The 24,345-nt window shown below is 34.7% G+C and overlaps 1 protein-coding gene across 1 annotated transcript; it reads right to left on the bottom strand.

The window, feature by feature from the left end:
• Window positions 1-3: 3 nt before the first annotated feature.
• Window positions 4-24,343, bottom strand: DNAJC10 (DnaJ heat shock protein family (Hsp40) member C10). Its single transcript, XM_027678405.1, has 23 exons — window positions 24,198-24,343; window positions 23,562-23,923; window positions 21,654-21,819; window positions 19,825-19,875; window positions 18,355-18,437; window positions 18,036-18,167; window positions 17,074-17,167; window positions 16,785-16,862; window positions 15,522-15,565; window positions 15,015-15,152; window positions 13,807-13,896; window positions 12,992-13,102; window positions 12,138-12,252; window positions 10,252-10,379; window positions 9,869-9,985; window positions 8,984-9,085; window positions 7,788-7,943; window positions 6,272-6,405; window positions 4,691-4,744; window positions 4,155-4,302; window positions 3,602-3,721; window positions 2,472-2,588; window positions 4-1,928 (listed from the first exon to the last, which is right to left on the bottom strand). Exons 2-23 carry the CDS (start codon window positions 23,760-23,762, stop codon window positions 1,917-1,919), a joined length of 2,391 nt encoding a protein of 796 aa, XP_027534206.1. The 5' UTR covers window positions 23,763-23,923; window positions 24,198-24,343; the 3' UTR covers window positions 4-1,916.
• Window positions 24,344-24,345: the final 2 nt, after the last annotated feature.

Here is a 24,345-nt window from a genome sequence, read left to right on the forward strand (position 1 = left end):
GAATTAAATCTTAAAAATGAACTTTATTGATATTTAAACTAAATCCTCTTACCCACAGTCTAAATGAATTTTGAAACCAGTTGCCAAGACAAAGTAAGTCGAGGGTAGAGAATATTTTGATGTGGGTAGTAGTGTTGTCCTCTCGTAGCATTTACCTATATTGCTTCAGATGACTGACCGAGAAGGAAGTGATACAGTAACTTTTTATGAAGAACTGAAGTATGACTAAAGCCATAGCAAAACCAGAAAGTTCTGAAGTTACCAGCATCTTATGGAGGAGACTGTTCTACTAGTCTGTTCCAGTAAGCAGTAATAAGAGAGAAACTGAGTATAAACAGGCATAAAGAAGAAACTGTACAAATGTCTGCACTAGGTTATTTTTAGAAGATTTTTAACAATAGAATCCTAGAGTATGTAACCATGACCTCATTCTCCAGCATTACAGTACAGTGTGGGAACTGCAGTTACAGAGACACGCAAAAACTGACCAAAACAGAATTTGTATTAAAATTGTAATTTTTGACTGTGATTGAGTTTGAAGTTTGATTTGGATGGGGGACGGTGTACTTTATTAAAAATAGATGCCATATGTTCTCTTCTTTCTCAGAATAATGTGCTGCAAAACCACAAATCAGTAGAGGCAACTCTGAAATGTTTCTTCCCCGATGGTCAATGTCCCAAAGTTATTTGAATCTCTTCCTTTCTTGCTGCCTTCTTTATGAAAAAAATTACTTGTAGATAACAATGTATTTACAAATTTGTAATACTCATACTACACTGACTAGTCATGCTAGATCTAAATATATCAAGAGCAGGGAGAGAAGTTCATCTGACAAGTTCTCAGCAGCATTTTATTGAAGACGAAACAGTTGTTTGCAGACATTTTGTCATCTTCTGTAATTTTTCTTGTCTATTGAGAAGCTATGAAAAATATTACTCTTTAGAGTGGGAATTCTATTAAAAACTAGGAGGAGATACTGCAATATACATTGTTCATTATTAAAGAAGGCACTTGCTATCCTGCTTGCCTAAAGATTATATAAAAAACAAACCACCTAAAACATATCTCCAGAGAAAGGGAAAGTGGTAATGCCAAGTGGTTAACTATGTCCACAGAATACATTCATATTTAAATATCTAAAAAGACAATAAAAGTTATGACCTAATGACTTAACCAGATGCTTCTATGGCGTAACTTAATCTTTGAAAGTCAATGAAACACAGAGTTTGAATTACTTTATTTTTTTTCTTACTTAAAAAAAGAAAAAACACAACCCCAAAAACAAACCAAACAACTAAAGAAGCTCTTCAACGTTCTGTTCATCGAGGCAGCACCACCAGTGCTGCAGAGTAATCCACTCAAGGGCAAGAGCAATTTAATTCAATAGACATCCTGCTACCACTTCTTGATTTTATTTCTTAACAATTGACTAGACAATACTGCAACCCCAAAGCAGAATAATTATCAGGTACAATTGTTTGTCTTTCAAATAGACAATCCCTCATTATGTTTCTGCATTGCAGAGTGGTTTGAGTGCATATTCAGCCACAGGCTGAGTGCCACATTCAAAAAGCATTTGAAAAGAGACAGAAAAAAATATAAGGAACTAGTAAATGGGTAGGCAAAATTAACAGAGTTCACATTGCTGGTCAACTCCGGTGTTTGGCCAGGAAGAAGGTAGCTGGTATATCAGAAGAGGGACATGCAGAAACATTGAATGCCTCCACCAAAACCAAAATGCTTTAATCTCCCCACAGTTTAACAGAATTCATACAGTCACGTATGCCTGTGAACTCAAACTTGTTTTCATCTCTCCTGTCCTGTCAGGAAAGTAACCATCCTTATATTTTCCTTGTGGTGTCTTCTATATTCACAGCTTCAGAATATCTTGAATCATATCTAACTTCAGTACCACTTAGAGTTCATCCTAGTGACAAGAAAATAAACAGTGGAGTTTCTCTCAACGTACAAATAAAAATAATTTTCTCCTGTGATTTTAAACTTTTCTGTAGTACCAATTTCTCAACTGGACAAATGTTTCTGAAATAGAATTCAGGGTACTTAATAGCTGTGTGTTAATATCTTCTGAGTTAAAATGTCAATCCCAATCTTGCAATGATCAACCTCTGTAATTTGGTGTCTGCTTACTAAATGTAGTTCAGGGATTACACTTAAAGATACAGTGCAGCTCAACCATCTATCTCTAGTGCAGCTGTGCCACGGACATGTCCATGTCCCATGAAGTCCTGCCACAACTGATGTTGCAACTGCAGTTACATCTGTAGACATCAAGAACTGAGTTTGAATGAATAACAGTAACCAAAAACAAGACTGGAAGTAAAATGTACCTGGTACTATTTGAAGATACAGCATTTAATACTACAGATAAAGAACTAACACTAACATAATTTTAAACAGTTATTCTTTACAGGAAGTCTTTTGCAAGAGGCCCCACAGTAAGTGTTCTTACCTTATTTCTAGATTTTTTTCTTTTTCCTTTATTTTGCATTGCTTCTAATTTTTCATTCAAAATGTCAGCAATACCTTTTGCATCTCTGCTGTCTATATATTCCCCAAGAACGTTTTTCTTAAAAAAAAAAAAGAAAGAGAGCATGGGTAATATATACCACAATTTTACACTGAACAGAAATCTGTCTACTTTCAGACAAAATTCAAGAGCAATGCAGGGCAGAATACAATGGCTCTGGTAGGCTGATTTATGATTCATGGATATATTTTTGTTTCTGTTTAAACAATGCTAATTGTCTTTACTGTAAGAACCACTCTTAGCTCCTAATTTTCAAAACTACACAAATTTTGTCTTGAGCCTTAAAGAAACCTGAAATAGTTACAATTTGCTCACATTTATTCAGCTAAGTACTTAAGGTGGACAGCTATTACCAAGTCTGCCACTTTTTTGAGACTTAAAAAGCCTCTACTCTTTATCACAGAAAATCTTATTGAATTTGGTGGGATTGTGTGAGGAGGGATTTCTAGAATTTCCCATAAAATATTCAGTGAAAAAAACAGTAAAGTATAATTAAGAGAATTGCCTTAACTATCAGAAATCATTGAATACTGAAATAATTGAATACTTTCTCTTCAGCATTAATAAGTTTAAAAAGATGGCTATAATATTCTTGAAATTTAATATATTTTTAATTAGTTTTTTTAGTTTAAAATACATTATTTAAGTCAAAATTACTCTTTTAATATAACCAGATTTCTCTTTAACCAAAATTGTATTTCTCCTTAGCCAAAATGAAGTTGTTACATTTCATTTAGAGAGAGACTGCCTGCTTTTGGGTAGCTGGTGATAGAATTGGTAAAGGTTGAAAAACATTTTGTCACCTAAGACCCCTGCAAAATCAAACCCTTTCTGCTTAAGCCCACATTTTAGTTACTGTTTTACTAATTTGTAGTTTATTATTACTGTATCACTGTCCTACTATTTTAAGTATTACGAAACTGATTATTACTGTTTCTCCAAAATATATAAATAATGCACTTTAATATGTTACAGAAATATTCTCTTCAGTTTTAATGTGAAATGAAATACATCTACTAACAGTACCTGCTCAGCAACAGGTGACACTTTACCTTTGTTCCTTGGTAGGGGTAAAACTTAACAGTAGGATAGGCTCTGATATCAGCAGTTTGACAGGTCTGACCGTATGCCTGACAGTCTACTTTCCCAGCTTTTACTTTTCCTTTAACGGCCTAAAAAGAAATGCTTATTAGAAACAAACTTCAAGTTTCTACCGGTGAGTGTAAGCAAATAACTGGAATAAGCCAGCAATAAAAGTAAACAACTAAACTACAGATAAAAGTAAACAAAAAAATGTGTTGCTCAAATCTTTTCATTATTTCAGCGTAGTTGATTGCTTGCTTCCCAGACTGTTAACCTCATATCAGGAGTCCCTGTGTGTTCAGCAGAGCACTCCAGTTCAGGGCAAAGCACAAAAGCACATCACAGCTCCAAAGGTCACCCCATCACAAGTTGAAATCTGTCTCAAGAGAGGGTCTGTGTGTCTGAGAAGGAGGCTCATTGCAGTACTGTAGTTTTTGGATGACTGCTGAGAAATAAAGTGCTGATAAATAACGTTTTAACCATTACAAGCATAACAATCTGCTAATACAGTTAAAAACCTACCCTTGCAAGGATCTCAAATTCAGGAGCAAAATTTTGGCAAGGTCCACACCAAGGAGCATAAAAATCAATGACCCAGTGATCTTTCCCATTCAGAACTTTTTCTGTGAAACTCTGAGGAGTGAGGTCTACAGACACTTGTGGTAAATATCTGTGGAAAGGAGAAATAACAGTCATAATACATTCAAAACTTTAAACAATATCCAAATTCCATTTAAGAAAAGATTCTGAAATTAAGAATATTTGTAGTCTGGAAACCCCTACTTCACACTTTGTACTATAAGAGAATCACTTTTTAGAAGTGGTAGACAAAATAATAATATGGTCTTCAGGAAATGGGTGGACAACAAGGAGTATGCTATTTCTGCACATTTTAAAAAAGTAAGATAAAAGATGTAGGAACTTTAACATCTTAAATTAAGCAATACATATACCCAAGTGTTTCTAATTCTTGATTTACATAGTATTTAAATATTTATTTCTCCTAGCAAGCAAAGTATATAAGCAGCTCATAAACAAAGTTTAATGCAGTAACTTACCCCAATGCCCAGCCTCTCAGTGAATAGGAATCTCTGTGCCATCCATTGTAGCTACTGTATTAAAGAGAAAACAAAAATCCAGTTGCACAGTAGTTTGAATTATATTGGAAAAAAAAAACCAACCTCACTCTGAAGAGTGAAGATAAACAAATAAAGAATGTAAATGCATATGTTTTAGGATATATTTCTGCCTTGCTTTGAAATCTGAATGAATGAAAGTCTTATAAATACAATTCAAAGCTACAGAATTAAGGACTCGATGATCAAGAGAAGAAAGGGAAGAAAATTCTATGTCAAGGAAGCACATAACCTTTGATCGCTAGAAGTATTTTGGATTAAGGATCCTTGGTACTACTCCAGATTAAACTGCAAGCTCTAAGAAACATGAGAACTAAATCAGAATATTGTAATATATTTTCATGTTATGTTCATTCATTACAATAAAACAATTATTACGTATATACATTTCCTTTAATATAACAGTAGAAAAGCCAGACAAACTAGTTACTTGGACAAGGATTTAGTATTTGGACTTTCAGGGCATTGCTTAGTTTTGAAATTTCAGTCTCAGGTTAGAAAAAAAAGATTATTTCAGGATTCATGTCCACTGATATCAATGATATCAGTGAATGATATCGTATCCGCTGCTATGATTCACAACTTCTTAGCAAAGTATTTGTCAACAGAGTTACCTGGTCAAAATTTGATTTGATAGTTTTTGGTGATCTCTGTTTCAAGACACAAATTTCCCTATCTTTGCAGGAAATAGCTGACTCATGATTAGAAATTTGGCACTTAACAGTCACATTCACCAACGTAGTTGTTTTAAACAAGAAAAAAAATAATTTTTCTTTCAAGAGAAATTTTTTCTAGAACTAAATAAAAGCAAGCAGTGCAATGCTGAAAGCTACTGAAGTCTGCTATTGCATACTACGATGAAGAGGCATTACAATTTACTATCTGCCAGCATTTAATAGAACTTCCAATCTGAAATAAGGAAGCAACACATCTGCTCTTTCAGATGGTTATCTGTCTTTAAAATATGTATGTGCTTCCTGAAATCCCTGGATCTTCAAACTGTACTGTGAAAGGGAGGGACAGACTGTTTGTTTGTGGACAGATTTTATTTCCGTTAGAATTTTTTTTGTTAATTAATAATATTTCCACACTAATGACATAGATGAATGGATGACTACATGCAATGGACAATTTTTGCAAGGGTGCTAACAGATTGTTGACAGGGAGGATGAGCAGACAGTTACATCACTGTTCTCTAAAGATAAAGATGCAATCAATTACGCCTAGTAGTATTTTTATGTTATATGATTTAAATAATCTACTTTAACAGGCATATTAGGCAATTAATTAAGAACATGAAATATAAATTAAGATCCCTGTGTCAGTTCAAATTACTGAAATTGCAAAATACAATGACAGTAGTTTGAAGTAACAAAACCAATGGCATCCAGTACAGTAGTATCATAACAGCCTATTTTAATAGTTGTGATGATTTTAATACACAACAGTATTTGTCTTGTTCCACATCATGTAATGTTTACCAAACTGAAGCAATGTACTTACTAATATTGATGAGCTGTGTTTGATTTTTGAGGAAAGAGTCTTATTTCAGGATATCCCCGAACACTTTCTTGGTGACAGAAAGAATAATATTTTTGACAATCCACACTGCCTACACTGATTAATCCATTTAACATCTGAAAAAGAAAGAAGAAAACCTACAATCAAATATGTTAATCAATACTACTACAATTTTAGTAATTCTTCAGAATTTCAGTCTTAATCACTTAATTAGGGGAAAAAAATCTCAACAAAACAGACCAAGATTATCACAAGGCTTTCTATTCCTTGTAAAAGGATCACTAGTATCAGAGCAGCCACCCAGCTGCACTCCCATCATGCACATATATTTAATATAAGCTGCATGCACATGGCTCACAAGGCACCTACCTGACCTCAAAGGTACCTATGAGTGTGATTATTTAGTAGAAGGAATACCATGTTACTGTGTTTCCTGTCACAGCATCAGTAACTCTGACAGATCCTGGTACAGTGCAGATGTGCTATCAGTTGCACAGCTGGCCTGTGTCCTGAACACACTGTATTTGCTGCAAAGGCCCAGGCTACCTGGCGTGGGTAGGGAAGCTGATGATTACTGAATGTGTACTATAGAGCTACTCATGCTTTACAGACATTTCACCAGGTATAAAATCCTGGCTAGAACTCTGAGTCTAATTGAGTTCTAAATGTCTCAAAGTCATGGGCTTGTTTCCAAAGCTCTATTTTTTTTCCAAAAAGTTTCTAGTTCAAATTCCTGGAAACACCTCTGGGAATGGTTGTCAGTAAAGTATGATTACTTTTTCAAATGAGAGAACACTGTAATGACCTTGCAAAAGAAAAACACCCTCCCCAATCCCAAAAATTCTATATTTGAAGTACATGTAATTCAGCTAACTGATAATCAGCTTTGAAGTGTATGGGATTTAACATTCATTTATTTTCAGGGAAGAAAACAAGATCTCAGAAAAAAAATCTTCCTAATATAGGAAGTAATTAAATTGGGCACGATTGAATTCCTTTAATCTGAAATTCAAGTCAGAGGTTTCACCAAGGTCTCAGTGCTTCCTTTAACAAGCACTTCCTCAGTGCTTCCTTCCTCATGATCATAAAGAACACTGAGAACAAAGTGGCAAATGATTTCCACCAATTCTTACCTAATTTATTATAAATCTTTCTGTTGTATTTTGTTTTAAACAAATGCAGATCAGTTGCCTATATAAAGCACTAAGCACCAATAAAAGCTAGTTACTCTATAAATTTTCTTAGATATTGGAAAATACACTTGTAACCAACAGGAAAAACTGGATTATAGTATCTATGTTTTGAATCTTTTAAAAAACCAAATAAAAACTTTGTATAGAAATGATATAAAACTATCAGGTAGGAATTGTCTGTTTTGTCTGCAATATAAATCTCTAGATTTTCTCAGCTGACAGTTTCCTTAAGAAAGCAGTTGCATCATCTCAGTAATTCCCCAGAAGAGGAAACAAAAGCAGAAAAATGTTTGAATGTCATTTACCCTGGCCATTTTTTTCCATTCTGGCATTAAAGCCTGACAAGGTCCACACCATGGAGCGTAGAAGTCCACCATCCAGATCTCCTCTCGTTTTCTTCTCTGAACTAATTCAACAAATGTCTCTGGTGTTAGGGAGACAACCGATGGATTCCTAAGATCCTAAACAAAGACAGCTTATGGACATATGCTGTACAACAATAAGTTATCCCATATCTAGGACCACCACGTACAAACAGACTGCACCAAATTCTGAGAATGTTCTGTGAAATTTGCTTGCTACTGTGTTAGGGAAGTCTCCACACCACTGAAAAGCATGGAAGCATCGGAAGTCATCCCTTCAGCCTACAAATCATATGCCTGATTTGTTGAGAAAAGCTATCAAAAAATACATCCAGGCTACAAAAAGGAGGTTTTCTGCCTTTTCTCAATAAAAGGAGGCAAAAGGGAAGAAATTCAGTTTACATGGCAAGAACAGGCATTATGAAACTCAGCCACGCTATTTAGGCTGGAATGCAGAAGAATACCTAGGGCACACTATGGGCCTCTGAATATCAACTGTAAAAGACTAATCTCCACCTGTTTCTGCATGTGTTTCTTGAACCTGCTTTTTCTGAGCTATCTGGAGAGAACAGTCTCTTCAAAGAGTGGAAAACAGCCCATGGATATAGCAGTGAAGAAGAGAACCTGAGTGCTGGGGCAAAGCTGGGTGCCACAACTCCAACAGCAACAATGACCAGTACCAGTGATTTGCAGTTCTGTGGTTTAAGAAAGTTCAAGGACAGCTAAGAAATGTGCAGAGCAGCAAGCAAACTGACAAAAATGTGAACCTGATCCTATGTCAAGGTGTGTATGTGAAGCATTTTCACCTTAAAAATATAAAGTGCTGTAATATTAATTCCTCTACCCTCCCTGTGAGACAGAAATCATTACACTTACTTTGCAGATCGGAAGAGATCTTAATTTATTTGCTAATGATCTCAAAGAAATTACTAGACAGAGTAGGGAAATGAGTCCATTAGGTGTCAAGTCCCTGACTGACAGTTGCTGGGTCACTTTTCTTGCCCAAGGTTTTTTCACCCTTTATCTTCCTAGTCTAATTAATTAAAAAAAAAAAAAAATCTTAGAATCTTCCAACTAAAGAACATGTTTTTTTGGATGAGCTGTGTACAGGACTGCAACAAGCATTATAGTTCACATACCTCTATAAACTCCAAGATCTGCTCAGCAGAGTGATGTCCTTCATATTCATGAACATCAGACTGGTTGAACACAACTGTTGTTGGATAAGCTCGAATGTTATGCTAACAAAACATAATCAGAAATTGCACAGAATTATTAGCTTTCTGGTACTCACCTCCAACTGTCATTGGTATTGGTGGCTCATCCATTCAGCTCATCTATTCTGTTTGTACAGTGCAACTGCTCAGACTTACACACAGCTGGGAATCTGACACCATTAAAATCAGTACAGAGAAGATGCCAGTTGTATTCAGAGATGGCATAGTGTGTTCTCAATTTAAAATCCAGCCAGTAATTCTTTTGCTGTGCTCCACAAAACCAAGAATTAATCCATGGGCCCTCTAAGCCTTAAGTTTAAAGCTATTCCCAGTCCTCAGGTGGAAATGTTTGTACTGTATGAATAATTATTGTTTACTATTGAACACAGATACCTCCATGATTTGAATTCTTCAGCGTGTGAACATATCTAAATAAAACTTTAAAAAGCTTGTCCTGTTTTGCTCATTTTCCATCTGTTTTAAGACATTAAAAAAACCTCCACAGGAATTACTACATTCTAACACTTCTAGAGTCTTCCAGTAACACTATGAAATCAGAACAAAATGTGACCTGTATTTTGTGTTAATATATTTTCTGTAGTGGTTACATAGTTTGCTCCTTTGAAAAGGATTATGATACGAGTGCCTGTTCAGTTTACTACCCTTTAAGAAAGTGACAATAAAGGACAAGCATTGTCCTTCATAAGTCCTTGATAAGGACTGCCCTTATCCCTCTACCCCCAGCTAGAAGAAAATAATATTCTTTAAAAGGATTATATTTCTTTACTTTTAGTTCCTGCAGCTTACCATATTGCAAAGCCCTTCATGGACAGTACAGTCTAGTGTTCCAAATTTAAGCTGACCATAAAGATGTTTTGATGCCTTTCTCAGCTCTGGTAACAAAGCTCGACAAGGAGGACACCACTAGAAAACAAAATGCAAGTAAGTTCAATTGCTTTCCCTGCAGCTGGCTCTCAGGAGAATGTTTAAGATTAATAATATGCTGCTTTGACAACAGACTCCACTAAATACAAAGCTCAGTGTAGCAACTAGTGCTGCCAAGGAATGAGGAATTAGAATACCGTCTCATGATCCTGAGGGAGTATCCTTCTAAGATACTCCTTAGTACCTCTTTACATAGTTACAGAACAGATTTTAGAAGAAGAAAAATGTAGATATTAAATATTTACCGGTGCAAAGAAATCCACAAGCCATGGTTCCTTATCTTTTTCAGGAAAATTCTGAGGTCCCAGAGTGATGACATGGGAGTTCACACTTTCTTTGGCAAATGCAACAATGTCATATAAGATCTTCTTTCCTTCAAAGAACAATGTAGAAAGGAAATTTTATTTTTTCCTATGAGAAATATCATTAGATAACTCTGTGAAAGCAACAGGAGTCTTTCAGTTCCCTTGTCTGATCTTTAAACATGGCTTGCTTAAATAAATTTAACAGGTACTGACTTGCTTTTTCTCAGGAAGACAAGGTTAAACTGTCCAAACCTACACAGGCAAGACATACTGTAGGTGATAGTTGATATTTGGCTAAATATTAAACTGGATAGTTACCCAATATTAGCCAAATAAATGTTTTATCCAAGACAAAACATGTCTTTGTCAAACAAAATGACTGGATTTTGTGGCTGTGTTACTGTCTTACTATCGCTGGAATTAAAAAGTGACTATTCTAGATACACTTGACTTGGCAAAGGGATTGACACAGTTTCAACTTCAAGCAAAATAAGTAATATTGATAAATCACAGCTATTTAGGTGTAACTGAAATTCCTGCTCGCACAGCTCCAATGGGCAACGATCAAGTATCTTCATACCCTTTGTATACATAGTTGTCAGCAGAAATGAGAGTTTGTCTTGAAATGAACTGAGAATAAGAACTTCAGGGTGATCAAATCTTAAGTCACTGCACAATGACTTTATAAGACCTTACTCATAATAAGTAATTTTAAACTGTTGAAGCCCTTCAACATAGCTTATAAGAAAGTTTGATCCTTTTGAGTATTACTTTGTCACAAATACTGGAGTGAGATGATTATTGGTAAATGTTCTATATGCCATTTATTTTGTAAATAGTAAACAAAACCATTCAGAAAAAAATGTATGTACTATAGTCCAATGCACTTCTCTTACACTGTAATCTATAGCATTATAGAAATGCTGTATGATTATGACCCTTTCTTGGCTTCCCTGCAGGAGTGGAAATTGCAAAAAGTATATAAGGCTTTTCCTGGCAGCAATCATTAGATGTATGGAATCATCTCTTGCCCTTAGGTAAATCTAATATTTTCTAAGTAGTAAAAAACTTTTTCTCCTTTCTTGTTCATTACAGTATTGAGGTTCTGACTTAATTCTACCAAGCTGCTTCTGATACTTCAGAGGCTGAAAAATGAGAACTTCATCTTGTGTAACTGCCTTGTGCTGCATTCTGGATGAAGCTACACCTATTACTGCAAACAACAGTTTTGCTTCTGGCTCCCTTCTTTTTCAGCCAACATTTTTGAATTCTTTCAGCATTAAACAGTAACATAGTCTCAACTTTTCCTGAAAGGAAACTGCTGTGTTGAAAATGAAAGTAAGTGGTAAAAGTCTCAGTTTTCTTTTGGACAGAAGTTAACAAAGCACGGAATTAGTTTTACTGCAGTGATACATGAAAACAAATCCAAGTTCCTCAATTTGGCTGCACTGTGTAACTAGCATGTTAAGCCTCTATGAAGGGTGTGTCTTACAGCATTCTTTGGTTATCCTACCCAAAGCAGGAGCTGTCCTGATCAGCTTCTGAGATTTCATTTGTATGTAATTATGTAAATGATGTTGAAACAGACATCATAGTAAGGACTAAATACATCTCTTGGCATCTGATGACTGCTTACCCAGGAAAAATAGAAAAAAGAAAACCAAAGGAAATTGTAAGTTTGTGCAAGGGTACATTACAGTCAGAGGAAAACCAGCAAATATTAAAGCTACAAAACTGTTCTTTGGGAAAAAGAATGCAGTTTGCCAAAGATATTGTCATCTCAAAGCAATTATGTAATGATTTAAAATTGCAAAAGTTTCCCCTACCATGATGAATTTCATAATCTCCAGTTCCTTTTCCTTTGAAGACTGCTAAACAAGGCTGATAGACATATAGTTTGTTGCAGATGGTTGGTGAAGAAAGGCAGTCAAACTTGCCAACCTGTTTAACACAGTGCCATTTTAATTAAAGTAGCCTAATTTATATACATTAACTTATCTTGAAAAGCAGTAAGAGTTAGAAAAAAAGGTAAAAATATGGAAAAGTAGTAGCCTTTTTATAAACAACAGAGGTCTTAAGACAAACTAGGATGTTCAAGGAAAACTACTAGCACAACTATATTAGGTTGCTTGCTAATTTTTAATTTAAAGGCCAAAATGGGGGAATTACCCCCCCCCCAATTAAAATAGCAAGGAAGCAGAAAGACACTTAAAATAAATGTGACATTAGAATTCTTCTATTCAAAACAACAATTTTTTTTAAATACATATCTTCTAGAATACTACAAGCCATAGTCCTTTAGTACAAAGTTTGAATTTGGTTTCTTTTTAAGAAAATGTTCAACATGATCACAGGGTTTTCTGAATAATTAAAAAATATACTTACATACATAAATTTGATGTTGAAGTGTTAACTTGGAATTGTTAATTGAATGGGATCTGCAGCAACATTTCCCATTAGAGAGCAGATTTAAAAGACAATCTTTCCTAATTACTTTTAATTATTCAAGCTGCATGGGAAACTTAATTGCTTGCTTTAAATAAAAAACTTTACTACAGAGCTACCATATTATACTGCATCTCTTTCACTACCAGAGGTGGTAGCAACTGCTAATAACAATAAAAATCATACCATCATAATGTTAAATGGAATTTAACATTAAACGAGTGAGCAGTCTTACCTGAATATGTTCATCTTTAAGTAAAAATTTAAGTTTCTTAAATTCCTGTACATTTGATTCACTCTCCCCAAACTGGAAGAAAATAAGCCACCGGTGATGAGCCAGACGGTCCTTTAAACAAAGGGGAAAAAAACAAATAAGAAAAACACAAGACAAAAAAAAATTAATCTCAATTATACCAACCTGTAAAATTCTTCTGTGTTTTATAAAGGCAAATGCCCAGTTATTCATCTAATCTCCGTGTGACCTACTAAATAAATTCTTTCACTAAACTTCCTTTTACTGCATCACAATCAGGAAAGAGGAAAAAAATCTAAGAACAAGCTGGCTACAAGCTACCCTCTATACTATGTGTAAGTGTGAAAAGAGATTTCCTTTTTCTTTCTTACAAGACACGAGTTACTTCTATGACTCTTAATTTCAGTTCATACATAACTTCCCATAACTTCCCATGGATTAACAAGAATTTCTCTACAATGTAGTTAATTTAAAAAATAACCAGAAAGTTACAGTTGCAGTTGAGTGAGTTGCAATAGCAATTTCTGTGGTTTTTATTTTCCTATGAAATTTTCCCCCTTACTTTCATTGTTTTGCTAAACAACAAAAATAAATTTAGACAAACAATGTTAAATAATTTTGGGTACAGAGAAAAAGAAGTAATTTTCAGTTAAATACTAGGTTGTTGTATCAACAGGTTTTGAAAACTGTAAAAAATAATAATAAAATATATAAGCTATATATGAGATATTTTTATACTAATATCTAATTTTATACTATTTATACTACGAAATCTTAACATATTTTTAAAAAATTACCTCTAATGATGCTGCAGAAATAATTTCAAAGTCTGGCAGATGCTGCATTACCTCCTGATATATTTCTCTGGCATCCAAGGAGTTAAGAAACTAGGACAGAAAGTTAACTGTCTTTATTACAAAGAATTACAAACATCAACCTGATTGTTGATGATCAGTACTAAAAGTGTCAGGGAAATTATTCTGATTTGTTCCTTTCCATCAACTGGAGCATGCAGTTAATAATATGCTATTTGACCAACTTCTTTTCCATACAAATAATTTCACAAACATCACTCTCAGAATACTGCTTTTTAGCTCATTTGCCTACAATATTAAACTCAAAAAACTGTATTTTGTCAAGACAAGGACTTAAAGTCTGAAATTCAAATTTCACGCCAAACCCAACAGTCAAGTTTATAAAATTTCCAATGTAGTTTTACAGCCTTCCTTAACTGCAATGTACAGATATTTAAGTTTCTGTAATTTCTAAAATTTCGGAAGTAATATGAATCAGTAAGTCAGAGTTGGTAAGTTACAAAGTTCAAAGTAGGTAGGTTACAATTTCCTCCTTTGAAAGAAATAGATAACAGTAGTGACAACAAAGGAACAACCGTGCCTCAAACAGAAATGTCTCCCATCAATTAAGAACATTAAAACTACCATACAAATGTAGGAGGAGGTTGCAATATTAAAATAGAGCTGAGCAGTAAAATCTGTACTGACAGACACCGTAGGAGTACTTTTATCACACATGTCAGATAACAAATTTTTGCTAATATTCAACCTAGACCTCCACTGGCAGAACTTGAAGCCATTTCCTCTTGTCCTATGACTTTCTACTTGGGAGAAGCTATCCTTTTCACCAGGATAGCTGGGTAACAGCTTTAGAAATAGCTCTTGGACCTGTCACACAGCACATCCTACCCCTGGATTCCCACAGCTGCTCAGGGAGGCTCCTGAGGAGGTGGCTTGGCAGAGCTACAGGCTGCTGCTACTGCAGTGTACTCCTGTGCCCTCTCCCAGCATACCAGCAAACTGGAGACCACCTCTAGGATCACTGCCTGAGAAGACAGGAGGGATATAAACTCACAGCAGAGCAAACAAGCTTAGAAGAAATAAGAAAAAAAAATCTTTTCAGTTGTATATAATCAGTCTGAAAATGATTTAGACGTTCCTTTAACATGGTTATCACTTTATCTAAATACAGAATGAAAAACAACTCGTACCAAAACACCTCCTTTCTCTTTGTTATTTATGGTGGCTCCAGGTGGAAAGTATGCAGTAGTACTAGATGAGACATCTAAATTATCACAAAGCTCACCCTGGGTGCCACAGTCCATCCAGCCTACATTAACAAGACCTTCCTGTAATTAAGAAAAAAACAACACAAACCAAAAACAAGTGCAAAACCAAAGCAAAGTATTTTTTAATTTCAGGTTCAGAAATGCTTTTGAAAATCCCAACACAGGCAATTATATACAACATTTAGAAAATGGAAGAAAACCACACTTTAAATTAATTAGTTATACTCATTCATATTTTATAAAATTCTTAAAAAATTTAATGTTATTTCAATAGCTACTAAGTCAAAGTATTTTACTTTTCTAAAAGTTAATGGGTGAAATCTTGGTTCCACTACACTCAGTGAGAGTTTTAGCTACAATTTGACACTTTCACTTCTGTTATTTTGTTTTAAATATAACATAATGCTTTCAAAGTGAAACACTGCTTACCAACATGCCAGCTAGCTTAAGGCGTGTTTGGTAACTCAAGCAATCTGCAAAATAAAAACGATTTATTTGCAAACATAAAACTTTGCCTTATTAATGTAATAAACCTGCTTAGAATTACCCCTTTCCTCCCTACAAATGTGACCATTCATTTGTAGGCATGCTTCCTAGCTGTTCATCCAGTATTTCAGTGACTTGGAGTTGTAACACCTGGTAATGAGCACTTAATGACCATCTACGCTAAATTAAAAAAAACCATGAATAATGTTCTCTTGCTTCAACATAGAATTCTCATTTAAAAAATGTTACTATTTTATTTGCTATATTGAGACTGACCTTTAAAATTTGTTAATCAGTGTTTAAAAAAAATAAATACAAGAGGTATCTACATACTGTCTTGGAATGATATTTCAATGGAAATATCCATTTTCTGTGATACAAATAATCGCCCACTATAATAAATACATCACATGCTTTAATTACCCATTCAGACTTTGAGCAGTTACCTTCAGATGCAGATTTTTTTTTGAAATAAGAAGATGCATCTCCTTAACTGAACCACGGCTGAAAAATTACTAACAAGAGGGTTGCAACTTGAAGTCAAGCTATTTACAAATGTAAATCCAAGACTGCAGCTCTGGTTATTCAGTTCACAGAACAAAGGTCTCTTCATAAAGCTGAGAAATCTTTGTTTGTGAAAGGTGTAGTGCATTTACTTAGCTCTACCAGCTAACCAAGGTAATGTTCTCATATACTTTATCCAGTACAGATCCCAAAAAAGCCAGTGACAAACAGCTACAAAAATAATGTGAATCTAAAATCTGACATGAAACCAGTGGTAAGAGCCAGTTACTATGTCCAAACCTAACTTAATTTTGAATACTGGTGGTTTAAAGGGGAGATACATCCTTTCTTCTACTCAGCTGTCATGACAAGCTGGCATGTACCTATGCAATAGCTGTCACTTGAGCTTCAGCTGGAAACTGAAGGTAGAAGTTTTTACTGCCACTTCCCTTCCTGATGGGTTACACTTGAGTGCTGCTTTAATGTCTCACGGGACATTATAGAAGCACAGTAGCATAATTTTTCTATTAATGTCTCTTTTGTCAAACTGCCTCCAAAATGGACCTTAAATGACCCACAGTCCAAACACTGTGATCACCTAAGATGTTTTACCTTTTTTTTGGAGCAAAAGGTATTATGCCACTATCAACAAAAGTACTTCTTTTTGTATCACCTTATTTGAAAAGTATTTAATATACCTACCCCCACGTTCAGCACAGAAGGTGATCAGCCAACCAACGCCAGAAGCAAATGAAGTTTCGATAGCATTAACAAAATTTCCTAAGAGTGAAACAATTTGCATCAGTTCGTGACTAGTTAAATGTGACTAGAAACAAGGTTTATATTAGCAAATTACATAAAGTGTTTTTGAACTCAAAAATAAGACTTAACAACAGTTAAAAGATTCAGTCGTATACATAAATTTTGCCATATTTGGTACTGTAAAAGTAATTTCAAGAACAGCCCCCCAAGCAAAATCCATGAACATTACCTGCCCATAACTCAGTGACTGTGCTTGTAACATACTGCATGGCAAAGTTCTTCAAGCTCTCTTTTGACCTGTCTCCATAATATTTCACTGGTTGCTACAGAAGACAAAGAGTACAGCTTATAAAATTAAGAAAAAAAGAAAATGAAAAAAAACCCATCCCAAAACCTACTGTGTTTTTATAACTGTATTTATGCAACTGCAGGACCACCCCCCCATCCCCTCTAACCTCTAACTGTTCTCTCCCTCCCATATTGGAATGTTTGAAATTTAACCTTAATTTAAATTTTGTAATGTGATTTCTTTTTAAATGCAGCCACATAAGGATAATTTAGCCTTAGAAACACCAACTCCCAATGATTGTATTTCTATTTAAATAAAACTTGCTTGCATCACTCCACTTAGTGTTTAACCTCTCAAAACTTCTTGTTGTCAAGAGAGTTGTCAAGTGCAATTTGTACACCACCCCAGCACCACTACTTAACAAGCAGCTGTAAAGAGCGACATAGATAAGGCAGGTAGCATGGAGGAAACCTTGGGGAAGGAATTTCCAAATTTCTTTAGGCATATGGTCATATTCTTTAGACTCAAAACCACAGACTGTGCTTTGTATTTGAAAAGTCCATTACAACACTATAAGAGGAACTGTTCAAGGAGACTTGTTGCTTTGCTATAGCACTGCTGCTGACATTAGCTTCCTGAATCAGAAATGATATGTTTCACACAAAAATGACTCAGAAAAACCATTCTAAAAATATACTATCACTTATTTTATTTTATATATATTATATAAATTATATATATTAATAAATATATATTTTAAAGTTAACTTTAGAAGTTAAATTTATTAGAGGAAGTGACATATTAAAAGGAAGATCTTTATATAAATCTCTATGACTGAACAAGTATTAAAGAAATACTGTTCCAGATTTCATTCTAAAAATGCTTGAAATTTTATCACTCACCATTCCAGTTTTGAAAACATACAGACTGGGGTAACTGTTAATCCCTTTGATTCGACAAAGCATTCTGTTATCTCCACAGTTGACAGCTCCAATGCGTATTACTCCATCCATCTCCTTAGCAAATTCTCTCCACTGAAAAAAAAAAAAGTAAAAATAGAGGCTATTTTCCTATAAAGATATAATGAAAAATGAGTGCATGTTTTACTTCTGGCATTCTGAATTGTTGTCTTTGGTTTCAGATTCAGTGTAAATATCCACTTCATTAAGTTTTATGCTATTAAAAACAATGAATTTTCAGAGTTAATTTACTTGTACATACCGTAGGTGCTAAATCATGGCAGTGGGAGCATCGAGGAGAATAAAAATTCACAAACCATAGTTCTCCTGAGTTAACAGCAGCATCTAGATGGAGACAAGAAAATTATAGGTAAGTCATGCACATCCACAATATAGTTATATCTAGAATGTACATTTTTACTATATTGTATTCCACAAAAGCTGTACTAAGTATTTAAATGTCAGGCACAGTAACAGTAACTCAGATGAGATAAAGATTGTATCTCACTTGCACATACTGTTGTAGGCAGGTGCTCAAAAGTCACATTTGAGAAGCTATCAGCACCCTGACTTTCAGCATCTGTTCTATTAGTTAAGAAAAAAAGTACTCTCCGCAGATTAATCTAGATGAAATGTGTGATAGTTCAAGTCTGGTTATAAAATACAAGTTCCAGAAGATTTTTACCCACTAAAACTTTCCATTTCCTTATATCACTTTATGTATTTAGTGGGTTCCACCTGGCAATCTTTCTATGTAGAATTCATGTCTAATACGCAAAAATCCAATTTAAAAATCCAAGTTAATATGATTACTAGAAAAGTCAAGGGAAACATAATTAAATACTCTTTCTTATGAAAGAAAACAACAGCAACAAAATATATACCCAGAGCGGTTATCAGCTTGAATTACATAGCTTTCAACCTTTCCAATTTTGGACATAATTTTTATAGTGGATTTTCTAATTTATATTTGCCTATATTAAAATAACCTCACAAAAAAGACAAAGAAGCAATGTACAGGCTCTGCAAATTAACCAAAGAAAAACCAGGTTCCCAGGAAGAGCATCATGAGAGTCTGCTAACAGAAGAATTTACAAAACTAGTTCACATGTAGATCCAGTCTGTACAAATCAAACTGTATTCAAAATGCAGATGAAAAAATCACACAAAAATCTAATATTTTTTCTCTCTAGTCTCTCTTATTTATAAACAACTTAGGTTTAATTTTAAAAGAAAAAAATAGGATGATATCCTCACTGAAAATGTTATCTTTCCACACTTTGTTTTACTTAGCTGTGTTTTTTGTATCTGGTATCCCCTTCTGGTTTTGAATCTCTTGTTCAACCTCTTGTGCAAGGCACAAGTGACTGGATTTCACAGAAAAAAATGACAGAAAAGTTCTATCAAGTGCATTTTTATACAAGAGAAATAGCAATGGTAAATTAGGATAAAGAAAATTTTAATTAAAATTATTTCCTTTTACAGATCTCACAAAGTATCTTTCAAACTTTAATATAAACTGTTTATCAATATTGATCTATTTGCCAACTGGCATTTATCAGGAAGCACAGAGGGAGGTTTGTTTTTTTTTTTTCCTCATGTGAAGATGATTTTCTGACAGGTTTTTGTATAGATATGTAATAGAAGACTACAGATACACAGCTCAACATATAAAAATTGTTACTTTGGGTTGCCATGTTGTCAAGCAGACAGCCATTTATTTAAAACTTACCAAATTCTCCTCTATCCAATGTTATAATTTCAGGATCATCATCATAAATACCTGTTAAGAAAACCCAACAACTGCTTTTTATTTTTCCATCTCTAAAACAAAGAAACAAATTGTCATCTTATTCACAAGACAGAAAACAGAAGACACTAGATTTAAGTTGAAATACTAAGCTGGCAAAGATAGTTTTTACAAAAATGCTATATTTGTTTAGTAATATATAACCTTAGTTTAACCTCTTGCTAACTCCTGCACTCTCATGCTACAAAAGCCACTATCGGAACAGAACAGAACAGTTCTTTTGGTATTTTAGTAGACCAACCACTGAGCAAGCAGAGAATTATAACTACCGCTGTTATGGCAAGAGTATTAGAAATAACATCAACCAGCTGTCAGATTAAAATTCAAGAAGCTTCAGCTCTCATTGGGAGGTTTATGCAATGTCCAGAAGCCTTCACATTTTCTCTAAGCCTCTGGATATTTAAACATTTAGATCACACAGGTGTTTCAGCCACAAGCTTTTCCTCTGACAGAATGTATAAATGCAGTGGAAGGAAGTGGACAAAATAAAAGCAAGGAAGGCAAAGCTAACCAGTCCCACCTAAGGAATCACTACAAAACACTGCTACTTCAACTACACAAGAAAGGTGGCACAAAGTTACCAAAAATACTATTACATCATATTATATTATGCTACTATGGTGACAGATCTTTTACAGTACCTAACATGGTGAGATGTCATTTCACCTGAGGTATACAAGGATTAAATAGAAATAAATAATGAGAGAAATGAATTTCTACAAGTGACTAGGTACTTTTTACTATCCATTTATATCTCCTGTAATATAATACATATACTCACCCATATATATATATATTAAAAAAGTATATATATAAATCTATATTTTAATATATACACAGACATATAAAATATAAAAATAGATGCTCTCCAAAAGACTGGTTAATAGACATTTAAGTATATTGTTTTTTAATCAAGCAGTGCAACTTAAAGCAGATAAAATTTCTTAAATCTGTTTATCTGAAGAACTTTTAGGATAATTTCCATTTTTTTTGTGATAGCTGCAACATTGGTTTATTCAATTTCAATTTTCACAGACATGAATTTCTTAGAGATTGGGACATACTAAATCAAACTACACCAGAAAAAATTATTGCCAAGGTGGAGTTTCCTTTCAGCTCTTTATTTGATCTCAATCAAACCATGTTCCTCAGCTCCCTATTTTAGCTTACTTGTGTTACAGGAGCTCTGAGAACTGTTTATTGCAGCCATTCCCTATGACTACCTAAAATTTTTTGAGACAAACATTAAATAACTTGTCTCAAGATCATTTTAGGTATGATTCTGGTTTTGTTTTTTTTCATTTTCTGCTACCTCTTTACTGATCTCTAATTGTGTAACTGCATATAAAATAGGCTGGACAGTGTGAAAATCTCCTCTCAAAGTCCACTTGAAGAATACTTTATCTAAACAAAAAAAGGTCCTTCTGCATTAAAAAGTTAAAAAGAATCCTGATGAAACACTAACTCTGAAATTTAAATGAAAAAAATCTTTGCACTTTAAAAAAATAAACGAGAAGTTAGATAACCTATAAAAAGGTAAGCAGCAGGAACAAAAGGCTAGTTAAATAGATTATTACATATTTGAGTAGCCATTAACAGGGTAAATAAAATATTGGGTCAGCAGAGAGAAAATGACAGCTACAGAACAGACAGAAATAAGGAGAGGATACATCAGAAACACATAACAAGATCTGATATTACATTCACTTGTGACTGTTTTAAGCAAATCACAAACATACTTCATAACTTACCAAAATCATAGCGATAAAAGTGCCAGCTTTCATAACGACCTCCTTGCTGCTGATCTTCAAGACCCTTCTCTCCATATTTATCATACTTCTTCCGTAGATCTTCATCTTTAAGTACTTCATATGCTCTATTTATTTTCAAAAAATTGTCATGTGCATTTGGATCATTCTATGTAAAGAAAACTATAATTACTAATTAATTAATAAACCATGTAATGCTGAGAAAATAAACTTTGGGAATCCGACTTATATCCCTACTAATGATGTCAGTTGTGCTAGAACAGACATTGCACAGTGATCTCCAAATAAACTACAGTAAAGTTTTCCTTTCCTGAAGACAGATGTGTTCTCGCCTTATTTCTTCATCCTCACTAAACTACCAACTGACATACAAAGTGAACTGGAAGGAGGCTGTAACATTCTCCAGTGATCCCTCTTCTTTCAACTCTCTCTCTACAATGGAAGAAAAAAGTACTCAAGAATGAAGACTTACCATTTGCTCTATAATCTTTCCCACTCCCCCAGCATCCCCACTCATCCAGTTTAAAATCTCTGCTATAAAGACAGATTCATCCCTTCTGGTCTTACAGTGTAGACAGATGCCCCCTTTTTTTATTTAAAAAACATTCTGGCTCTAGGAAGCTTTGGAATTAGAATGGTGAAAAATCTGCAGACATATTTTGAACCCAAGTTTGGGTTCTGTGCTGGTGCAGTGTAACAGCAGTGCACAAAATCTGCCACACTCTCCCACTCTTTCAACTTCTGCTTACATGTTTCATTCAAAAGACACTTTTTCTTTTCTTTAAGATACACAGGAAATTAATTACCATTATGGAATTTGTCTAATAGCTTCATCTTCTATATATCATGTTTAATGTTGAAAATAACCTGTTGAAAAATCTTTAGGAGCATTCTGCATACTTGGAAACTACAGAATCTGGCCCAAAATGTCATTATTTTGAAGGTATCAAGGTAAGGAAAACAAAACTTGCAGTTAATAGGTCCAAGTTGGCATTTCTAACTTTGTTGACATTTGCCTTTCTCTTCAAGCTCTGTTAGAGGCTCCAACACAGTCTATGAAGGCAGGCCCTGAGCTTATATGGAATGCTGCTGTCTTTTAGGGCTCCATGCAGGTACAGTTGTACATATAAAGATCTAAACCCTCATATTCCTGTGAATTTCTGCTTATTTCAAGTCATTTTGAGGAAAAAGTGATGTTATTTAGGTTTAAAAGTGATTTCTTTGTATTTCAGAAATATGGTAGCACAGACTGAGCCATTTGAAGTCCTCTCTCTCTAGTCTAGAGCTCTTTACAACCTCCATAGTTATGCCTTGTCAGTCCCAAAATTTCTGTTTTGTCCTATATGATACTTGGAGACTGATGTCTCAGAACAGGCTGTTGTTATGAGACTGGATGGTAGGGAAACAGTAAGTTCCCCTAAGCTAAATGGAAAGAGAAACTCATCATTACCAACAAGGTAATACAGTACACACGTAAGTTTTCCTTCATTTACAAAAATATAAGTGAGAATTAAAAAATCTTGACTCTCTTTACTACAGCAGTTTAATACAGCCCAAATTCAATACAACGGTGTATGACAAGTCTATCCCTTTTTGTAAATTATCTCTGCAGAAAATCTGAGTTGAACAATGTTATCAAGTGGTTACATTACTTCACAGTAACAGAGAAACCTTTTAGATAACACCGCTTTTTGTTTAAACATTAAGATCACAGAATAAATCACAGCATATTCTGAGTTGGAAGGGACCTACAAGGATCATTAAGTCCAACTCTTAAGTGAATGGCCCGTACAGAGATCAAACCCACAACCTTGGTGTTATTAGCACCAGGCTCTAACCAACTGAGCTCCATTAACTCTACAGCTTTGACTTGATAAAGATGTGACTTACCTGATTTTTATCAGGGTGCAACTTTAATGCCAGCTTTTTGAATGCTTGTCGTATTTCTCTACTACTTGCTTCTTTGGACACTCCGAGTAAACTATAGTAGTCCTGATCAGTGCACACAAGAACTATTACACATACTAAAACTAGCAATAAAGATCTTTTGAAATATCTACTATAATCTCCTTTGGATGCTAAGAACTCCATTATGAAGCCTTTGGAAATTTTACACGTTCTGATTCGAGTACGCTTTGGAAAGAGGCTCCAGTAAATCTGCCAATGTTCAGAGATATGGGTGTATTTACAGCAGAGCTCTTCAAACTGCTGGTTGCTCTACTTCATGTCATGAGTCTTGCAAAAGTTACAACCTATAAGAGGAAGGAAAAAAAAATCAAATAATACTTATTCAATAAATACAGGTCAGTAACGAGCCTCACTACCAGCTTGTGCAGACTGCACGTGAACATTAAGTTTGTTGACAGCTAATTACCTTCTTTCTGAGGACCACACAAGTGACAAACCATCTCTTCATTGTGAATGAGGTAATCACGCAAAGCTTAACTGAATTACAATAATTGCCACTCACCTGTATCACATTAAAAAAGGCGGGTTTACGAGGGCTCACTCTTCCTTCCAACTCACCTTCAGTAGCGCGGGGGGGCATTTCTTCTGCAGGGGCCGGGTGGCTCTGAGCCCGCCGCGGGGCGGGGGCTGCTCGCCAAGGAGACAGCGGACGCCCCTCCAGAGAAAGCCGGGCGGGCGCCGGGGGTCGGAGCACTCGCGACGGGAC

Source organism: Neopelma chrysocephalum, unplaced genomic scaffold, assembly GCF_003984885.1.
Source record: "Neopelma chrysocephalum unplaced genomic scaffold, ASM398488v2 Primary Assembly neopelma1_44, whole genome shotgun sequence".
Lineage (NCBI taxonomy): Eukaryota > Metazoa > Chordata > Aves > Passeriformes > Pipridae > Neopelma > Neopelma chrysocephalum.

Bases quoted from the DNA above. Each gene is read 5' to 3' on its own strand.
- DNAJC10 (XM_027678405.1), bottom strand. From the start codon at position 23,762: ATGGAGTTCTTAGCATCCAAAGGAGATTATAGTAGATATTTCAAAAGA. The intron at 21,820-23,561 runs GTAAGTCACATC...TTCTTTACATAG, and splicing joins TGCACCCTGATAAAAATCAG to AATGATCCAAATGCACATGA. The intron at 13,103-13,806 runs GTAATTTTTTAA...CTTTGTTTAAAG, and splicing joins TTTCTGCAGCATCATTAGAG to GACCGTCTGGCTCATCACCG.